The sequence below is a fragment of the Candoia aspera genome, chromosome 5, assembly GCF_035149785.1.
Source record: "Candoia aspera isolate rCanAsp1 chromosome 5, rCanAsp1.hap2, whole genome shotgun sequence".
NCBI lineage: Eukaryota > Metazoa > Chordata > Lepidosauria > Squamata > Boidae > Candoia > Candoia aspera.
The window spans coordinates 104493748-104513169 of record NC_086157.1 but is presented as its reverse complement, the minus strand read 5'-3'; the positions used below and the strand labels follow the sequence as shown (position 1 = coordinate 104513169).

Genomic DNA, 19422 nt, shown 5'->3' with positions numbered 1-19422 from the left:
ATTGGGAAATGTTACCCCAAAACTGCATTATGACAGCTTTCTGGACAAATTGACAATATGTGAGCATGAGAAAACTATGCAAAGACTTTAGGAAAAAGGGTGTGTTAATTGTTCGTCCAGGCTGGAGAATTTGTTGGCTTACATTTTAAAAGAAGTTAAGATATATGAGGGATGAGGAATTGTGTGAAAGCAAAACGTGTGTGATTTTTGTATTTGGAGAGGAGGGAAATGGAGTCTGATGATTGTGTTTTTCTTCATTCAAGTATAGCCACATTTTTTTAAATTACAGCCCTCTGAATTTTCAGCCTGCCCCCTGAAAACTGTCCAGGAACTGAACAATTGGCTGAAGTTTTTTGAAATGAAAGCACCACTTATTTGCCAGCCTGTGATCATTTCTCAAGATCCAGTAAGTCATTTCTACTGAGATGGGCTAAAGATGCATCTGCTGTTTCTCAAGTGACATCCCAACATATTGGCCTGGGGTGCAAAATGATCATGATTTGAAATCTCATCCTCTCCTCTTGCTTTGAATTCCATGACATACACCAAAGACTTGGAAATAGCAAGATTGTCTCTTACTAGTGCAGCTTTGGTATGACACATTTCACCCAAAGATACACAGGTAGTCCTTGTTTAGCAACCACAATTGGGACTGGCAGTGGTTGTTGAACAAACGGTCACTAAGTGAAACCACAACAGTGCTTATGATCTTACTTCAGGTTTCCTTTGTTTTATAGACCTGCAAAGGTCATAAATGCAAGGCTTGGTCCTAAAGTTACTTTTTCATACCATTGTAACTGCGAATGCTAATTGAGACGGTAGCTAAACAAGGACTACCTTGTTGCCAAAATAACACAGCTTTGTGTGTGATGTACCTGAACTGGAGGAAATGTTGGCTGCTTGTGGCCAGCCCCACAGGCAGGAACTGATGGGTTCTTGGCTTATTCTCAGGGTTTTGATCTGTGTGTGGAGCACACCCACTGTTTTAGCCACCATGGTAAAGGGGGGCACTACCATAAGGACACAATGCCAGACACTGTAGAATATCTGGGGTATTTTGTGCCTGATGAGTTCCTCTTTTGGATTGACGGACCAAAGGAGACGCATATGGTGGGTCGGGATTAATGTCGAGCCAGCCCAGGAAGCTGGTTTTAATTAAGGAGCAGAAAATCAAAAGAGCTAACGAAATTTGCTTTTAACTAAGGTCAATTGCAAACTCATCTAATCACCACCTGAATGTAGCATTTGTTTGGCTGACACTTCGAAATAAAAAATGGCACAATCAATTTTCAGACTGGAAATGTAGCACATTCAGGCTGATTGCAAAACAAACAAAATGAGGAGCCCAATTTTTACTTAAATATTACTTTTTTGGTCATTGGCTCCCATTCCTTCCCTCATTAGCACCTAGTTTTCAGCTGCAATCTGGTTGGGGAAACCTACGGCTCTCCCAAGATTCAAGTCTGTTAACCCTAGACAGTCCTTAGACAGTGTTCTTTTTTATTTCATAGCTTAGCCTACAGCCCTGATATTTCTTGGCAGAATCCCATGCAAGTACTAACCAGTTCAGCCTCTGCTTGCAGTAGATTTTTGAGATCATCCAAGGAGCTGCATGCTGCTACCTAGTTTGTTGTATGAACCAAGCTAATTGTAAACAATGGATAAGCGATCTGTGGCTTAATACAATGGCGTGAACCAAGCCAGGGTGAATGTCAGTGCTCTAAGGAATTTTGTCTCAGCCTTTAAATTGAGAATCTGACATTAAGACTTCCTTTTAGTCAATCTCATGAGATACAGGTAAGAAGAAGTCAGAATTGTGAACTTTGCTGTAATTTCACTGACGTAAAACTGATCAGGAGGTTGATCCTATAAATAAATTGGACCAATTGCAGTGCCACATTCTTTGTATTTGTTCTTGTGAGGGGAAAAGTCCTTAATATGCTTCCAAGTCAAGTACAGTACAGAAACATGAAGTCCTGCTCATTAAGAGAGGTTGGGGGTGAGGGATTTGAGAAGAATCTCACCCCCAAACTTTAACCCAGTGCTGACGAAGTCTGCCTTTGGAACACAGATTGCCGGCTAATTTGTGGGAAGGGGAAAGAGATGAGTGACTGAATCCCCACAGGGTGATTTCTCTGCAGGTGTGCAGCTCCAGTTATTTACAAAAGATAGTATAAACAAAGAAATCCAACTTTAAAAAAAAAAAATCAGTCTTCATGAAGGGGAAGGCACCATTCCAGTGTTTCTCAACCTTGGCAGTTTTAAGATGTGTGGACTTCAACACCCAGAATTCCCCTGCTAGCCATCCTGGGGAATGGGGAATGCTGGCAGGGGAATTCTGGGAGTTGAAGTCCACACATCTTAAAGTTGCCAAGATTGAGAAACACTGACCCAGTCCAACAAGGAAAAGCATTTTACCAGATTAGATGCAGAATGGCAGAACTATATCAAACACTAATAAAATTTAAGAGAAGCTGTAAATGTAGGGTTCCCTCCAATGCTTTTTGTGAGAACAATTTACCCACGTTTGGCACCCGCTTCTCTCTGAAGGGGAAGATATTTTTGGGGTCGGGGGGTGTACAGAGATCAAGACCTCATGCCAAAAGCAACATTAAATTCCTAACTTAAAATCTGAACCTCTTTTCAGCAGGGCTGACATCTTTCTCAGTTAATCCAAGCATTGATAACTGATTAAGTTGATGTTCATTTGTTGTTGTTTATTCGTTTAGTCGCTTCCGACTCTTCGTGACTTCATGGACCAGCCCACGCCAGAGCTTCCTGTGGGTTGTCAACACCCCCAGCTCCCCCAGGGACAAATCCGTCACCTCTAGAATATTGATGTTCATTAGGAGTTCATTAAACTGTTGCTGTTTTTTGAGAGGGAAAGCATTGTTTTTCTATTGCAATGTTGCTCACGCTTGGCAACTTGTTGCTCAACCTTGGCAACTTTAAGATGTGTGGACTTCTTGAATCCTAATAAAATGTATTATTAAAAAAAAAAAGATGTGTGAACTTCAACTCCCAGAATTCCCCAGCCAGCATTGCTGGTTGGGGAATTCTGGGAGTTGAAGTCCACACATCTTAAAAGTTGCCAAGATTGAGCAACACTGCTCTATTGCTTATGTCACAGTTGGGCTGACCCTAGCAGAGGAATTTCTAGATGGGTAGTCACTGTGCAATCTGATGTGCACCTACTATCCACTGGTAATTCCCGTCGAGTTCCAAAGGCAATGGTTGCAGGTAGCTTAATTCAGCGGCCTTATTTGTGAGTAGGTTTAGGATTGCACTATATTAACCCGTGCCGTTCGGCGATACGCGCACACTCGGGTCCGTCTCCTCCCCGCCCCTGCAGAACCTCGAGCTCCTCCGAAGAGACCCGAAGGCACAGCCTTCTCCTGCTGGCCGCTAGGGGCCGAAGGTGCTCTCTTTTGCAACCGCGTTTTTCCGCTTGTCTCCCCGTAGTTTCTTTCGCGCATGCTCGATCCGGGACGCTGCGGAGCCGCCTAGGAAGGACGATGTCGGGGCTTCGGGCGGTGCGGATCAGCATCGAGTCGGCCTGCGAGAAGCATGTGCAGGAGGTGGGCCTCGACGGGAGTGAGACGTACCTGCAGCCGCTCTCCATGTCGCAGAACCTGGCCCGCCTGGCGCAGCGCATCGATTTCAGCCAAGGCAGCTCCGGTTCCGAAGAGGACGAGCCCGCACCGGCCGGCGAGAGTCGCGACTGGCCCGGCGGGGAGGAGGAGGAGGAGGAAGGTGAGGGGAAGGGCGAGAAGCAGGAGAGAGGCGTCTCAGCAGGGAAGCTAAATAGGGTCGAACCTGGTCGGTGCTTGGATGGGAGACCACCAGAGATCTCAGCGCTGGGAAGTTAAAAAACCTCCGTAACGCTGCCAAGAACATTGCATGGAGGCACTCACCAAGTCCATCTCGGCTTGAAGACAGTTGTCCCATGATCTTGCTTAGGAGTAGCTTTCCTTAACTTTATTTAATTATCAGATTTTTAAGCCACCCAGCTGCCAGATGACCCTGCTGGCTTGACAAACTGAAAACAGAATAAAATACAAAAGGAACCCTGTACAGGATAAAGTAATACCACCAGCTTGAGGGGGAGGACCACAAAAAACACCAGGTTTTAACTACCACTAAAAGGAGACATTTTAGGTGGGTTTAACTAGAGTTCCTTTAATCCTGACCTGAAGTGCTGCCTTTCAGAGCTGCACCAAGGGAGTATTAAATGTAGTTGGAAAAAGTCACAAAGATCATTTAGTCCAACCCTTTCCATTGTGCAAGAAAGCTCAGTACTAACATATTCTGGGTCATTGTTGTGTCTTTCTGTGCATTACACTTTTGTATGATCCAGGATTATTGAGCCCCATTGTTCTCATGTGTGATCTGCATGTATGTCCTTGATTGATTGATTGATTGAGTGCAGTCAAGTCAGTGTCCACTCTTAGTGGCCTCATAGATTTTCTCCATGATGATCTATCCCTAACCTGGTCCTTCAGCTCTGCCAATGGCACCCCCACCGCCACTGTAACTGAGTCCGTCCACCTTGCTGCTGGTTGTCATCCTCTTTTCTTTCAATGTATGTCCAAAAAATATTTTTTTTAAGAAAAGGACAATCTTTCTTTCTAAGGAATTCTCTTTGGGTTTGCTATTTGACTGTTTTTTAATTCCTCTTGCCTTTGGGAAGCTTGGACGTTTGAAATGGAAATAAGGAGTGTAATTCCAGAGCTTTTTATATTCCAGGATTATAGTTGCATTGATTTAAGAAAGGAATGCTGCTTTTAGAAATTCCAGTAATAGTTTAGTCTTGTTTTTCTCCTGTGTTTATGTTTTTCAGGCCTGATAAAATTTCAGCCTTCTCTTTGGCCTTGGGATTCAGTGAGGAATAACTTAAGGAGTGCTTTGACAGAGATGTGTGTTCTTTATGATGTTCTCAGCATAATCAAAGATAAAAAATTTATGACTCTAGATCCAGTTGTACAAGAACCACTTTCTCAGAAGCAGGTACTAGGCATAATTTTTCCTTACTCTGTTCAAATGTTTGTTCCAAGTTTCTAAATCTTGGCTTGTAAAGATACCGCCCAGACCTTTGGCAAGGGTGGGTGAAGCCCCCTCTTTGGACTATGTGAATTTATTCCTTTGGTTCTTGTCCAGTTTTTTGTCCCTTCCCATATTCATTCTTCATGTCTTGTTGGTGGGGGCGGTTCTGGTTTTTAACATTTTTTATCTGTAACCACCCAGACTCATTGGGAGTCGGGCAGCATATAAATTTAAATAATAATAGTAGTGGGAATAATAATAATTGTGGTATCAACAAGCAAGGGTCCTCACTCCGGATAAATCCTAAATCAGGGCTAGATAACTTTGTGCCTTCCTGGTGTTTGAGGACTATAAATTTCACAGTCTCTTTCCATTAGCCATGCTCATGTTTAATGCAGAAGCACCCGGTTTCATACTTCTGCATTAAACAAATAATGTCAGATTACTTCAGCCATTCCCATTAATGTAAATATAGAAATATCCTTCCAATCTATTAGCAGCAGAGCAAACTGCATTTAAATTGATTTCGGTTCTGAGTTCTTTCTTCGTTTCTAGAATCCTCAGGTTTTCCAAATGATCTCCAAGAAAAAGTCCTTAGCTGGGGCAGCCCAGATTCTTCTGAAAGGAGCAGAAAGGTTATCTAAATCTGTTGCTGAGAACCAAGAAAATAAGCGGCAAAGAGATTTCAACTCAGAATTGCTCAGGTTGAGACAGCACTGGAAGCTGAGAAAAGTGGGAGATAAAATCCTTGGAGATTTGAGCTACAAGAGTGCAGGTGAACCCAGCTCTCAAGCAGGGGATAATTTCTGTGCTGTTGCTTACTGTGCTGATGTTTATATATACATAACATAGGTATTGTGTACCTGTTGGTGGAGATATGTGGGTGCATGCCTGCAGAAAAATATTAATATTTTTAAAAATGCTCAGCTCTCATCTTAAGATAACTGCTGAAGAAAGCGAAAACCAATATGTTTTGCTCTGATTGTATTTTTGCTTGATTAATAATTCCTTATCCCTTTAGAGATTATATGGATTTGCTCAAATCCAAGACAAATTTCTTTGAAGGGGTATTTGATGCTTTAAAAATTATGCCCATATGCACACAGGGAAAGGTGCAAACATGTGTTGGATATTTCAGATCTATGTAATGTAAAATTTAAAGGACTGTTGCAACTTCTCTCATTTATAAAGGGTCTCTCTTTCCTCATCATGGCACATTTGAGGTAATAAAAAACACAGACATTGATCTGGATAAAAAGATTCCTGATGATTACTGCCCTCTAGATGTTCAGATTCCTAGTGATTTGGAAGGTTCTGCCTATATTAAGGTTTGTCAAGGTTATTTGTTTGTGTATTTATTTGGTTAATATGCTTAGAAAAGAATAACAGAACTCAAAACTGATTTTTTTCCCTAAATGTTTAGGTATCTATTCAGAAACAAGCACCAGATATAGGGGACCTTGGTACAGTCAATCTGTTTAAAAGACCTATTTTGAAATCTAAGCCAGGTATTGTTTCAGAACGTTAATTGTTATATTTCAAAGAAGCGTACTTTGAAAAATGATGTTTTAAAGCAGCTACTGCTTTTGGGACATGGAAAAATATTTTGTATGCTAATTTGAACAAGAATTTTGTGTTTGCATGCTTGCTGTGAAGATTAACAAAAGCATGTTTGTATTTTGCTTTAGTGGACAGGACAAATATATTGTCATCTCTCCTCCTTGTTTAGAACAATTTTAATAAATACCTTGAAGATGACAATGCTTGTGAATGGCACCTATGAAAATCTTTGCCGTATCATTTGGGGTTAGTGTGAGAAGACTCACTATTAGAAATCAGGAACCTGGTTTGGGGAGCATTTCCTGTTTAAATATAGATGTTACCTGTGATCAGTTTTATGCTGGTTTGTTCTTCAAATCATATTATTACAATCCTAATTCATGTGGAATTTTGATTTGACTAAGTGGAACCCTAGTTAATATCAATGATACTTAATATTTAATAAGATAGTTAAGTATAGAAAGGTAATAAGAATAGTTAGATAAGATAAACCCATTTTGGCAGTTCCAGACACTTACACAATACGCTGAATTCATACCACCAATTTGCACAAATTGTCCATGTTATTTTGCGAATAGTTACTAATAAAATATATGTGAGGATTCTGTGGCTGTCTCAACATTACTGAACTGTAGTTCCCAATACAGGTAGTCCTTGACTTACGATGACAATTGGGACCAGAATTTCCATCTCTAAGCAATGCGGTCATAAAGTGCAACTGCATCGCTCAGCGACAGCAATCCCTGCAGTCCTGGTTGTCTTTGTTAACTGAACCCCATGGTAGTTAGACAAGGCAACTTTCTGCCAGCTTCCCACAACTAAAGTGAGTGGGGAAGTTGGCAGGAAGTTGCAAGTCCCAGGCCAGGAGGCAGATAAGTGGCTGCTGCTGGGTGGGGGAGGGAGCGAGAGGGTGCAGGGAGGGTTGGGGAGGGGATGTGGTGCTATGCAAGAGGCACCCCGCAGGTCGGGGAGGATGCGCAAGTGGCCGGTGCAGCAGAAGCGCAGAGGAGCTGAGGAAGGTGTGTGGCTGAGGGAGACTTACTCCAGCGACTTGCGACCTTCCCTGCTGGCTTCCCCTTCTCTGCTGGCTTCCCCGTTGTCTTTCTGGGGAAGCTGGCAGGGACGGCCGCCAATGGCGATCACGTGATCGCAGGGTGATTGGCAACTGGTCATAAGTGTGAACAGGTTGCCAAGCACCCAGATTGTGATCATGTGACCGCGGGAGTGCTGGGACAGCCATAACTCCGAGGACCAGTCGTAACTGCCATTCGTTCAGCACTGTTGTAACTTAGACAAGTGCTGAACTAACAGTCATAAGTCGAGGACTGCTTGTATCTTTCACGGGTGTCCTAGCAGGAGATGTTCAGAGGTGTCATTCAGCAGTCTCTAGAAGGCCTAGACATGTGTAGGACATGTCTAATGTCTGAGACATTATTTGAGTTAGCAATTTGCTAGTGATAACCAGCAAATCCCGAACATATGATGGGAAAAGGGTGAGGCTGAAAGCTCTTTAAGCCTCTTCAAAGGGTATTTATAATGGTCTTGAGTTACATCCTGCTTTTGGCATCACATTTGGGGACTTGCTGCTTATATGATCCATTTTTGAAAAACTGTTCTTTACTCATCCACGATCTCTGTTACGCATTGCAGTGCAAAGATTTGCATATGTATATAACACCAGCTGGTCCACATATTGGGCTAAATGTGATTTATTTGGCTTTGCCTTTGGCATGATTTATGGTTGAGCATGATGTACTGTATGAACCCAGCTATTAAGTGCTGAGCAATTCTTCCCCCCTTCAGCAGCAGTGTGATGTTTATTTATTTATATTTCAAATTTAGTCACCACCCATCTCAAAGAGCGACTGTGGGCAGTTTACAATAAAACAATAAAATGCCAGTTAAAATACAATAAAGCAATGCAATAAAAACAATAATCTTAAATGAATAATATATTCCAAGGGAATAGATGGTAAAAAGTACTTAAATTAATGTATGGGAGCATCATCAGGGTGCTAACCACCCCCAGGGTTGGTTACCCCTCCCCACGCCTCATGATATACTAGATGTAGTTTGGATTTTCTGTAGAGCATTGTGCATTTTGTCAGCCTTCTTTGTCAACATGATTGCTTAATGCCTTGAACGTTTGTATAAACAGAGCAATTCATTTTCTGTTTTTACTGATTTCTTGTAAGGACAGTTATTCTCTCTTATTCAGGGGCTCTGCATTGGCAAACAAAGCTGGAGACTGCACAGAACGTTCTTTTATGCAAAGAAATATTTGCTCAGCTTTCTCGGGAAGCTGTGCAAATCAAATCACAAATTCCTCACATTGTTGTGAAGAACCAGATCATTTCCCAGCCCTTCCCAGGTAAGATTTAAGAAAGTATTGAAAAGGAGAAATTGATCCACTTGTTTGCTTGAACAAATGAATACAATTCCTAAAGTGCACTTGAGGCATTTTACTTAGTTCAAATTATGTCCATTGTTCTGGCTCTCTTTCTATCCATGTAGACAGGGGTGGCTCAGATATGTGACATGGACTGATCTTAACCAAACCATTGATCCTTCCTTCCTTCCTTTACCTTTATTTTTACTTTTACCTTTAAGAAATCAGTGGCTGTGTATAGGACAACTAGAATGAAATAACACTACAAGTTGCAGTTGCCAGCACAAACCCCCTACATTTTTTTTGCATTTCGTTTTGTAGGCTTGCAGCTATCCATTTCCTTGTGCCACTCCTCAGAAGACAAGAAATCCCAAAAATCCCCCTCCGAGAGGCAAGCTCCAGAGGATGATCTTTATGTTTTAGAACATAATCTGCACCAACTGATCAGAGAGGTGAAGAACTTTACTACAGCAGAGTTTCAGATTCTCCTCTTTTTCGTTGAATATTGTGTGGTTTTAGAGGTACCTAAATATTTCGTGTTCAAAACGTTCTTCAGAATGCAACATCCTGTAGTGCTGGACATGGCATGACTTCAAAGCAGCCTGTTTTTATCTCAGCTACGAGATTGGATGTGGAAGGATGGATGTGCGGCAGCAGCTTATGCCCCTCTGATCCCCTTCTACTTTTAAGCCCCCCCCCCCGAAGGTTTTGAGCTGGCCCTTTAAAAAGAGCTTGATTGCAACAGAGTGCATGATGGCATCAGTAAAGCTGAAGGAAGAAAGGAGAGAGCTTAAGAAAGAAGAAGAATGAACATAGGAAAAGCCCAAAAGGGTCACATTAGTAGAGTGGCAGAATTTGGAATGGAGCGGTGAGGAACATGAACAAAGCAGAGAGCTCAGCCAAGGCCTCAGCAGTGATCCCGGGCAGTGAGCAATTGAGAGCAGCCCAGAGAACCAGCGTTTGAGAGAGGCCAAGAGTGCTGGCCCCTGAGAGCAGCCCAGGGATCTGGCAATGCTGAATGGTCCAGGGCGAGGGTAGAAGAACCAAGTTGGCCTAGAGCACTGCCACTCCAACAAGAGGCTTAGGACACCAACCATCCCGCCTCTTAAAGATCAAGTCCAGAGATAACATCATGAAACATTTTCCGTATATCCAATTTTATAGGGATTTTGTGGGTGGGGTGTTAGGCTGTATTTATATTCTGACCACGGTGCTTTATTTGTTTTAAAAATTAAGCTATATTACTGTTTGCAGAACTGTAGGGTGGTTAGGCAAAGCAACAATAAGCGCACTCTGGGAAATATTTCCAGGGCAGGAACGTTTCTGTGGTGCTTAGCAGATTTTCGGGCAAGGTTAATTGAACTGGAGAATGTGGCCTAAAAGTGACAGAGAGGTGTGTCTGTTTAAAATAATTAGTGGCACTAGAACTCAGACGTTTTCATTGCTGGGAATTTTGTGTATTAGCATAACTTTATGGGCTGTCTGAAGTTAAGAGTTTATTCCTTTTGTTTTAAAGAACTTTATTAATTTTCAGTGTATAAAAGTGCAGAATTAGGGAGTAAACAAAAACGGAAGGTGACTTCCGACCTTTTCCGATACAGGTATAAATGCATTTACAAATATAATCTCTTACCATTAGTTAAACCTTAGTAACATTACTTCTATCAAATCAGACCATTTAATCATCAAAACCCAAAATCAAAACTTCATTTTTTTTGACACAAGCAAATAGTCTAAAGGTGGTTGCCAAATAGAGACAAATCCACACATGGTATTTTCTCTTACCAACACTGTTAACTTGGCCATTTGGGCCAGTTCCATCAGTTTAATCATCCATTCCTCCACTGTAGGAATTTGTGGATCTTTGTGCATATAAAAATCTTGCTGCTATAATCATATATAAGAGTTTATTCCACTGTGTAACAAATTATGAAAGATTATAGATGAAACATTTCCATTGTAACTGTATTCAGCTGGGGTTTCTGTGTCTTAACAGCCCAAAATAATTGACTTCTGGTTATCTTCAGTTCCAATAGAAGAGAATATCTGTAGGCTGAACTGTGGAGTCCTTGGTGCTCTCTGAGCTTGGTTGTTTGCTTGCAGATATAATAATGGGATAATGTTACAAAAGGGGGGATTTTGGTGTTATTGAAAAGGATTGCGGGAGAGGAGGCTACATAAAGGTGCACAAAAGATTGGAGTAAGGCCTTCATGCACAAAGTTTAGCGAAGGGTCTCTTTTAGGAATGAAAAGATCAGGCTATTATGATTTCAGCAATGCAGCTGTGACCTCCAGGGACATAAACTGGGGTGGGTGGGCAAATTGCAACCTACTCTCCTCTTCCCTTTTTGGTCTCAAGGAAGGAAACCTTTGGATACACATCTTAAGGGGAAGATGCATACGAGGTGGGCGGTCGAGAAGTTAGTTGAATGAATGAATGAATGAATGAATGAATGAAGAGGCATCTCCTTGCTGTTTTCTTTTTATGGTAAACGCCACTTGATCCTGTTGTATGCAATTATGGTTAAGGCTGCAGCTCATCTGAGATGGTCCTTGGCATTAGAATGGTACCCTCTAGGCTGCTTTTTCTCCTGCAGTTTCACAAGCAGACCCTGAGCTCCACCATGATGCCTCATCCAGCTAGTGCTCCTTTCGGCCATAAAAGAATGAGACTGGCAGGACCTCAGGCTTTTGATAAGAATGAAATCAGCTCCTTGCAACCCAGTGAGGGGCTGCTGGAGAAGATCATAAAGCAGGCAAAGCACATCTTTCTGAGGCGCAGGTAACAATCGCTTAGGTGGGGCTTCTTCACTTGCACTGCCAGTGATTTGCTGTTTCCTGTCTGAACGGATCCCCGTTTCTTTGCTACTGTGTTCCTTCTTGATACACGGCCAAGCTAGTGAACGCCTGGCACTCCGTGTCAGCCCTCCCAGGTAAACCAGACAGGAAACATGATGAGATAAGCTAATTCTATTTTATGATAAAGCTACATTAACAGAACCTTGCAAGTCTGAAGTATGAACCTCCTGCCCTCCATATTCACTGCCAGAGTAATTAGGGTGGGCCCTTTCTAAGTTTCTTTCTTTGTCCGTTACTCAGTTGTGGACACCTCCCTCTTTTATCTGACTGTTTCCTAGGCAGCATCTCTTCCCCCTGTCTTTCAAGGCCACCCTCACATTCCATCACACTCCATGAAGAATTGAGCATTGAAAGGAATGATTTGGGAGTATCAGCTAAGGAGCAAATGCAGTTAGTAAAAAACTGGCAGTTTTGATGGCCTTGTGGGGTGTTTCTAAACTAAGACCCAATGATGAGATTTTATTTCTCATTTTAGAACCGCTCAAACGATTGACAGTCTTGCCAGCCGTATCGAGGATCCCCAGATTCAGGCCCACTGGTCCAACATCAGTGATGTCTACGAGTCAAGCGTCAAGGTTCTCATCACCTCCCAAGGTTATGAGCAGATATGCAAGTAAGTGTGAAACAGGGACCATCATTTACACCTTGCCTTCTTTTAGCAGAAGAAATCAGTGGACATGCAGTAAGGTAAAGGTAAAGGTTTCCCTTGACGTAAAGTCCAGTCGTGTCCGACTCTAGGGGGCGGTGCTCATCTCCGTTTCAAAGCCTTGGAGCCGGCGTTGTCCATAGGACACTTCCGGGCCATGTGGCCAGCATGACTCACGGAACGCCGTTACCTTCCCGCCGAAGCGGTACCAATTAATCTACTCACATTTGCATGTTTTCGAACTGCTTGGTGTGCAGAAGCTGGGACGAGCAACGGGAGCTCACCCCGCCGCGCGGTTTCGAACCGCCGACCTTCCGATCGACAGCTCAGCAGTTTAACCCGCAGCGCCACCGCGTCCCGGACATGCAGTAGTCCTCACTTAATGACCACAATTTGGATCAAAATTTCAGTTGCTAAGCAAAGCCATCCTTAAGTGAATCTGACCCAATTTTATGATCTTTTTTGCAGTGGTCATTAAGCAAATCACTGCAGGCAATAAGCGAACTACATGTTCGTTAAGCGAATCATGCTGTTCTCCATTGATTTTGCTTGCCAGAAGCCAGCTGGGAAGATGCAAATAGTGATTACTGGCCACAGGATGCTGCAACAGTCATAAAAGTGAACTGGTTGCCAAGTGCCCAAATCGTGATCATGTGACCACAGGGATGCTGTGACAGTCGTAAGTGTGGGGACTGGTCATAAGTCAGTTTTTCAGCACCATCTTAAGTCTGAACTGTCACTAGAATAGTAATTAAACGAGGACTATCTGTACTGATAGTTCCTTAGTTGGGGTGGTCACTTGCTGGCATCTGGAAGTTTGAATATCTTCCTGACTGAGATCACATTTGCCAACTCCCTGAGCATCACTAGAGTGGAAATTCAGCTAATGACAGCAAGGGACAGACTTTCTCAACAATTGCAGTACCATTGTGGGATATCTTGTCCCATCAAGCAGACGTGACTGCTTGGGAAAGGCAGTTTTATTCCAACAGGGTTTTGCCTACTAGGCATGTCCTTCGTCTCTCTGGTGGGATTTGAAGAAGGCGGTTGCAGCATGCAAACCCAAGAATATTACTGAATTGGAGGCCATTAATCATGAGGAATGGGCTAAGATTCCTCAGGAACGCTGCCAGAAGCTGGTGTCTGGCTATGCATCTCGTTTGCAGCAGGTCATAACAGCAAAAGGGTCCTCTACCAAGTACTGAAGATGCTTGCCATGAAGGGGTTGAATAATTTTGAGACGGGAGAAGTCATGATAAGTTGCATTTTCAGTTGACTTTGGGGACACCACTTGAAGCATTCGTTGTGTTGAGCTATTTCAATTGCTTTTGTTTGATTTGTTCACTGCAAACAGCTGAAAGTCTGTAGTTTTGACAATCAACCTGATTTGCAATGGGGGTTGAATAATTTTGATTACAACTGTACTTTACTTTGATTGAAAGTTCATTATGCTTAAGGGAACACTTTTTTATTATGGAGCAAGGAAACTTGCTTTTGACTTTAGCACCATCTAGTACCACTCCACTTGTAACCGTATCTTGTGGTTTTCAAAGGTCCATTCAACTGCAGTTGAATATTGGCATTGAACAGATTAGAGTGGTGCACAGAGACGGAAGAGTGATCACCCTGTCCCATCAAGAGCAAGAGCTACAAGATTTCCTTCTTTCTCAGGTAAAAAAAAAAAAGACTTTTTTTTCCCATTCCGGTTTGCATGGACCTATTTTTTTTTTAGTAGAACTGGCTCATGTTGGTAGCAATGTCTTTTTTCCGAGTTGCTTAGACATGTTAAAGAGATGCTGTGCTCATGTTCACACATGTGCTAAAGCGTATCTTGTGGATCATTATCAAAGTATGCTCATGCTAATAGGCGATTCTGATATTTTGATGCATTATCAGAGTTTTGATTCATAAATCAGGATTCATGAACCAGCAACAACTCAAAATGCAGATTCATAGAAATCTGACTTATTCTGGTTTATTGGGTTATTATATTATCATCATTAATATTTTAAATATTAAATTAAATATTAAATTATAAAGTAATTAAATATTAAAATATTAAAATTTTATTATTATTATTATTATTTACACAGAATCTCCATAATTTGACAGCAGATCACAAAAAGCACTGAGACTGGACTTCAGTTGTATTATCTCACTGGGAACGTGTTTAGCTCCTCCAGCGCATTAGAGTTGTTACGCTAATGGCTGTTATTCTTTGGTTTTCTCACGGAGGTGGAAGGGAAAAGAGTAGTAAGAATTACTATTCTTTTCCTCATCCCATTATTAGTATGAAAGAGGTTAACTAAATGACCAAGAGTTATTTATGTTAGTGTAGCTCACAAAATAAGTGCTTGGCATTTTGAGGGAATGTTAGCAGAAGCTACAAAAATAAAACAACTAAAACACACCATGTTTTTTCTCCCCTTTTTTTAAATTCCAGATGTCACAACATCAGATTCTTGCAGTTCAGCAGCTGGCCAAAGTTATGGGGTGGCATGTGCTCAGTTTCAGTAATCACGTGGGGCTGGGCCCAGTAGAGAGCATTGGGAATGCATCTGCCATAACCATAGCATCACCAAATGGAGACTATGCTATTTCAGGTAAGGTTTTAGCAGCTGAATTCGTTGAGAACTGTGTTCCTTCCTGTGTGTCACTTAAGCAAAAAGGAATTGCCGCTGCAGGAAGTGAAATAGTCAGTGCGCCATACTCTGTAATTGTAGGGATGATATTGAAAGCTTTTAGGTCCAGTAGTATAATTTTTTATTTAATATTTTATTTTAATTACTGTGCCAGCATGCTTTTATTACAGAAACCATCTTTTTTTGAAGCTGTTTTTTCCTACTTTTATTTGTCTTTCAAGTATGCTACCTTGTATTGGTTTTAATTGTTGTTAATTAATTGTTGTTAACTACCCTGAGTGATGCAAAGCAGGATATACATATTTATATTGATAAAATAAATGCCAGCCTTTCCCATCCTGGTGATTATCAGATATGTTGGATGTCAGTTCTCATAATCCCCAGTTAGTGTATCTTCAAATCAGGGAAGGCTTCATAGAAGGAAGGAGGGAAGGGAAGGAAGGAACATCTGAACCAAACACTTAACCAGAAATGCTGGAAACAAATTATATGCAAAGTTACCCATTACCTGTGGTTTTCCCTAGTTCTATTATTTTTTTAAGCCTGCAGCCCAATATTTATGACTATAAATCCCAGTGGTCTGTAGCTGTACCAACTCCCAAAATACGTTTTTGCGGTGTTGCAGTCAAAATAAAGAAGGTATTTATTGGTGAAAGTGTGAAACAAGAGGAATCATGTAGTAAAAAGGAGGTGACCCTGAGCCAGGGTAGAAAGTTGCTCTTCCCAGCCCTAGAAAAATGAATACAGGTAGTCCTCAACTTACAACCACAATTGGGCCCAGAATTTCCACTGTAAGTTGTTGCGGTGATAATTTGAGTCACCACGTGAACAGACTCGATTTTATGACAATTTTTACAGTGGTCATTAAGTGAATCCAGTTCCCCAATGGGTGTTTTTTGCCAGAAAATGGCAAAAGTCACAAAATGTGATTGCGGGATGCTGCAACCGGTCGTAAATGCGAGCTGGTTGCCAAGCACCTGAAATGCGATCATGTGACCACAACATTTTGTGATGCTCAGAAGTGCTTTAGAAGCTGCAAAGCACCCATTCCGAGGCCGTTATAACTTCGGATCATCATTAAACGAATGGTCGTAAGTCGAGGACTACCTCTAGTCCTTCCTTGCTTATTCTGCTCCCAACTAGGCATAGATCTAAATCCTAGGAGGTGTTTCCATTTAGTTCTGTTCAATCTGGAGCAGCCTAATTAGGAGTTGAAATGCCAAGAGAAGAAGAATGTAGGAAGCTGTAACTGCTTGGTCTCTCAGGTTCCATAATGTCTTCTGATTGGCAGCAGCAATCCAAATTACAGGAAGGTTTGTGTTCATGGTGTATCTGGAGATTGGAACCTGGTGTAATTGCTTGGGAAGTGTATGATCTTCTACAGCTGTGGCTCAGCAGTATTTCTAAGTAGAAAGTACAGGTAATAGACTAAATATCCCATATCCACATCATGTCTGTAATGAGTCTTAGGGTCTCTATCACATTTCATGATTGGCATTGGCCAAGATCCAAGGAATTGCCCACGTACTCCCGTATGCCCCAGAGAAACTTTGACTGGTGTTTCCTGAACAGTGTCCTATAGCTCTTCTGAATCTCAGGTGATTTTAAAACCAATTGCTGAGATGGTTAGTGGTCTTTGCTGTTCAGAAATTATCCCACAGAGGAAAGGAAAGGCTTTATTTTAATTTGCATGTATTTCTGCCATACTTGTGACAGGTTAGATCCTGGATATTGTTGCTTTCCTGTTTAAATATAAAAGGCATGCTGAAAGAAGAGAAAACAAAAAGCAGCCAAATATTTAATAAAGGAGGCAGTCTTCCACCCCTTCCTGGTTGAAGGTTGAAACGTGGCAATGTATTGGGCTGCCCTGGACAGGAAATAGGTTGGTTTTTTTTTACCTTGAAGGCAGAATCAAGTCATATCCATAAAGGTGGTGGTGGTAATGGTAGTTGATGCTGTAGTGTAGTATAATTTTCTATACCAATGTTCTTCCCAGAGGAACCAGAACAGTTTATAAAAGAACAGTAAAAATAATTTAAAAATCAACAGTAAAGCAAACAGTTCTAAAATTAAAACTTTAAAAGAGGATTTGGTTGAAAGAGAACAGTCTAAAAGCAGTTATTTATTTATTTAGTTATATTTCAAATTCAGCTACTGCCCATCTCACTCAAAGAGCAACTCTGGGCGGTTTACAATAAAACCAGGATAAAAAATCATTAAAACACAATACAATAAAACCATATACTTAAACAAAAATATAATCCAAGATAGGGGTGTTAAAATGGTCTTAATTTACGGGGGCGCCTTCAGGGTGCTAACCACCCAGGGTTGGTTACCCCTCCTCACACTCCACGCAAGATGGCAGAACCAGGTCTTCACCCCTTTCCGGAAGGCCGGGAGAGAGGCAGCTTGCCTCACCTCTTGGGGAAGAGTGTTCAGTAGGGCGGGGGCAACCGCAGGGAGGGCTCTCTTCCTGGGCCCTGCCAATCAACAGTCTTTCATGGACAGGATCCGCAGCATGCCCTCTCTGCCTGACCGGGTGGGATGGGTCGATGCAATGGGGGTGAGGCGGTCCCTCAGGTAGCCTGGCCCCATGCCATGTAGGGCTTTAAAGGTGATAACCAACACCTTGAATTGGACCGGGAAGCAAACTGGCATCCAATGCAATTATGTTGTAAAATGCATACATGTGCTTTCCCCTCCTCCTGCAGTACGTAATGGTCCGGAAAGTGGCAGCAAAATTATGGTGCAATTCCCACGATGTCAGTGCAAAGATCTCCCTAAAAGTGATGTGTTGCAAGACAATAAATGGAACTACCTGCGTGGCCCCTTCAAGGAAGTCCAGTGGAACAAAATGGAAGGGCGCAACTTTGTGTACAAAATGGAACTCCTCATGGCTGCCCTGACCCCTTGCTCCTAGACAAAGTGATAATCCAAGGGGATGATGATTCTGAGACCAGCGTAAACAAAGTGAATGTTTGAGAACAGGGCATACATTCCAGAAAGCAATGTTTCTGACAACTGTATGGATTTCTCTTTAGTGCTATTTGATTACATCTTTTATTGCATATGCTCTGTGCTGTATGCCAGGGTTTCTCAACCTTCGCAACTTTAAGATGTGTGGACTTCAACTCCCAGAACTCCCCTGCCAGCCATCCTGGGGGATTCTGGGAGTTGAAGTCTACACATCTTAAAGTTGCCAAGGCTGAGAAACACTGCTGTATGCTGTATACAGTCTGTCCTGCAAATTCTGAATGTTCAATTAAACTCTGAGAACTTTTGAAATAATTAGCCACATTACTTAAGTTCAAGTTTTATTAAATACTTTGTACAAAGGACATCAAATTTACATTTATGTTTTGTACATTTATGTTTCGTACAGTTACTTAATTTGCTTGGTTACATCTTTTGAAAAATGTGTTAATATCATATTAACAAGGGGAATCCAGAATTTTATTTGGATCAAAATAGTATTTTGCCATAGCTATTCTTGGTTTGGCTTGCTCAGGAGCAGAAACAGTGGCATTATTGAAAAATCACTTACAGGCTTGGGTAATGTTTAAAACCATTTGCTAAAAATGAGAGTAAAAAGTTTGCAGACTTATTCAACCCACTCAGGACTAATATCTACATAGAGTTTACGAGCAACTGCTATTGAGTTAAAAATTGATACATCCATTTGGGAGGAGGTTTCATGGGACGTCTTAGCTATAGTGAAAATGTTGGTGCTACAGAATGGTTCTATTCCTATTTGATTAAATATATTTTCTAATTTTTTAAAATAATGAATCAGTATCACTCCTGAAACATCTGCAGCAGCCAAAGATGAATAGAGTCCTATTACATCTGGATGAAGTTTTTAACAGTAATGGGACTGTCTTATGTGATTTCAGTCCGAAGATATATACAGTTAGGAAGTAAAATGTCAAGACAGGAATGGAAGTAAACGTTAGAAGTCTAGGTTAAAATCCAAACCCAGCCATATATCTAAACTGGCCTTGCCACAACTTAGTAATAAGGATGCAATGAGGGGAAATACAAAAATAAACGGAATGTTTAATATTGCCATCATAAAATATTGGAAGTTAGTGATACCAGAAATTTCCAGATAATAATTTTTTTTTTTTAAGACTCCATCAGTAACTGTTCGATGTTGGTAGTAGTTGGAACCTAAAACCATGATAATGTATTTTCAAATATAATTTAATAAAGAATTGCAGCTTTTCTAAAAGCTATGTGGTCTTCTGCTACCTGTGTGCATTCAAGGTTTTGGTGGCTACGCT

The 19422-nt window shown here is 41.5% G+C and overlaps 1 protein-coding gene across 1 annotated transcript; it reads left to right on the top strand.

Moving 5' to 3' along the window:
• Nucleotides 1-3478: 3478 nt before the first annotated feature.
• On the top strand, nt 3479-19370 carry LOC134499245 (mediator of RNA polymerase II transcription subunit 17). Its single transcript, XM_063305887.1, has 13 exons — nt 3479-3753; nt 4841-5007; nt 5599-5818; nt 6235-6371; nt 6467-6551; nt 8822-8974; nt 9314-9444; nt 11590-11774; nt 12327-12464; nt 14051-14168; nt 14941-15100; nt 17851-18215; nt 18336-19370. The coding sequence occupies exons 1-12, from the start codon at nt 3516-3518 to the stop codon at nt 18057-18059; spliced, it is 1941 nt and encodes a 646-aa protein (XP_063161957.1). The 5' UTR covers nt 3479-3515; the 3' UTR covers nt 18060-18215; nt 18336-19370.
• The last annotated feature ends 52 nt before the right edge of the window (nt 19371-19422 follow it).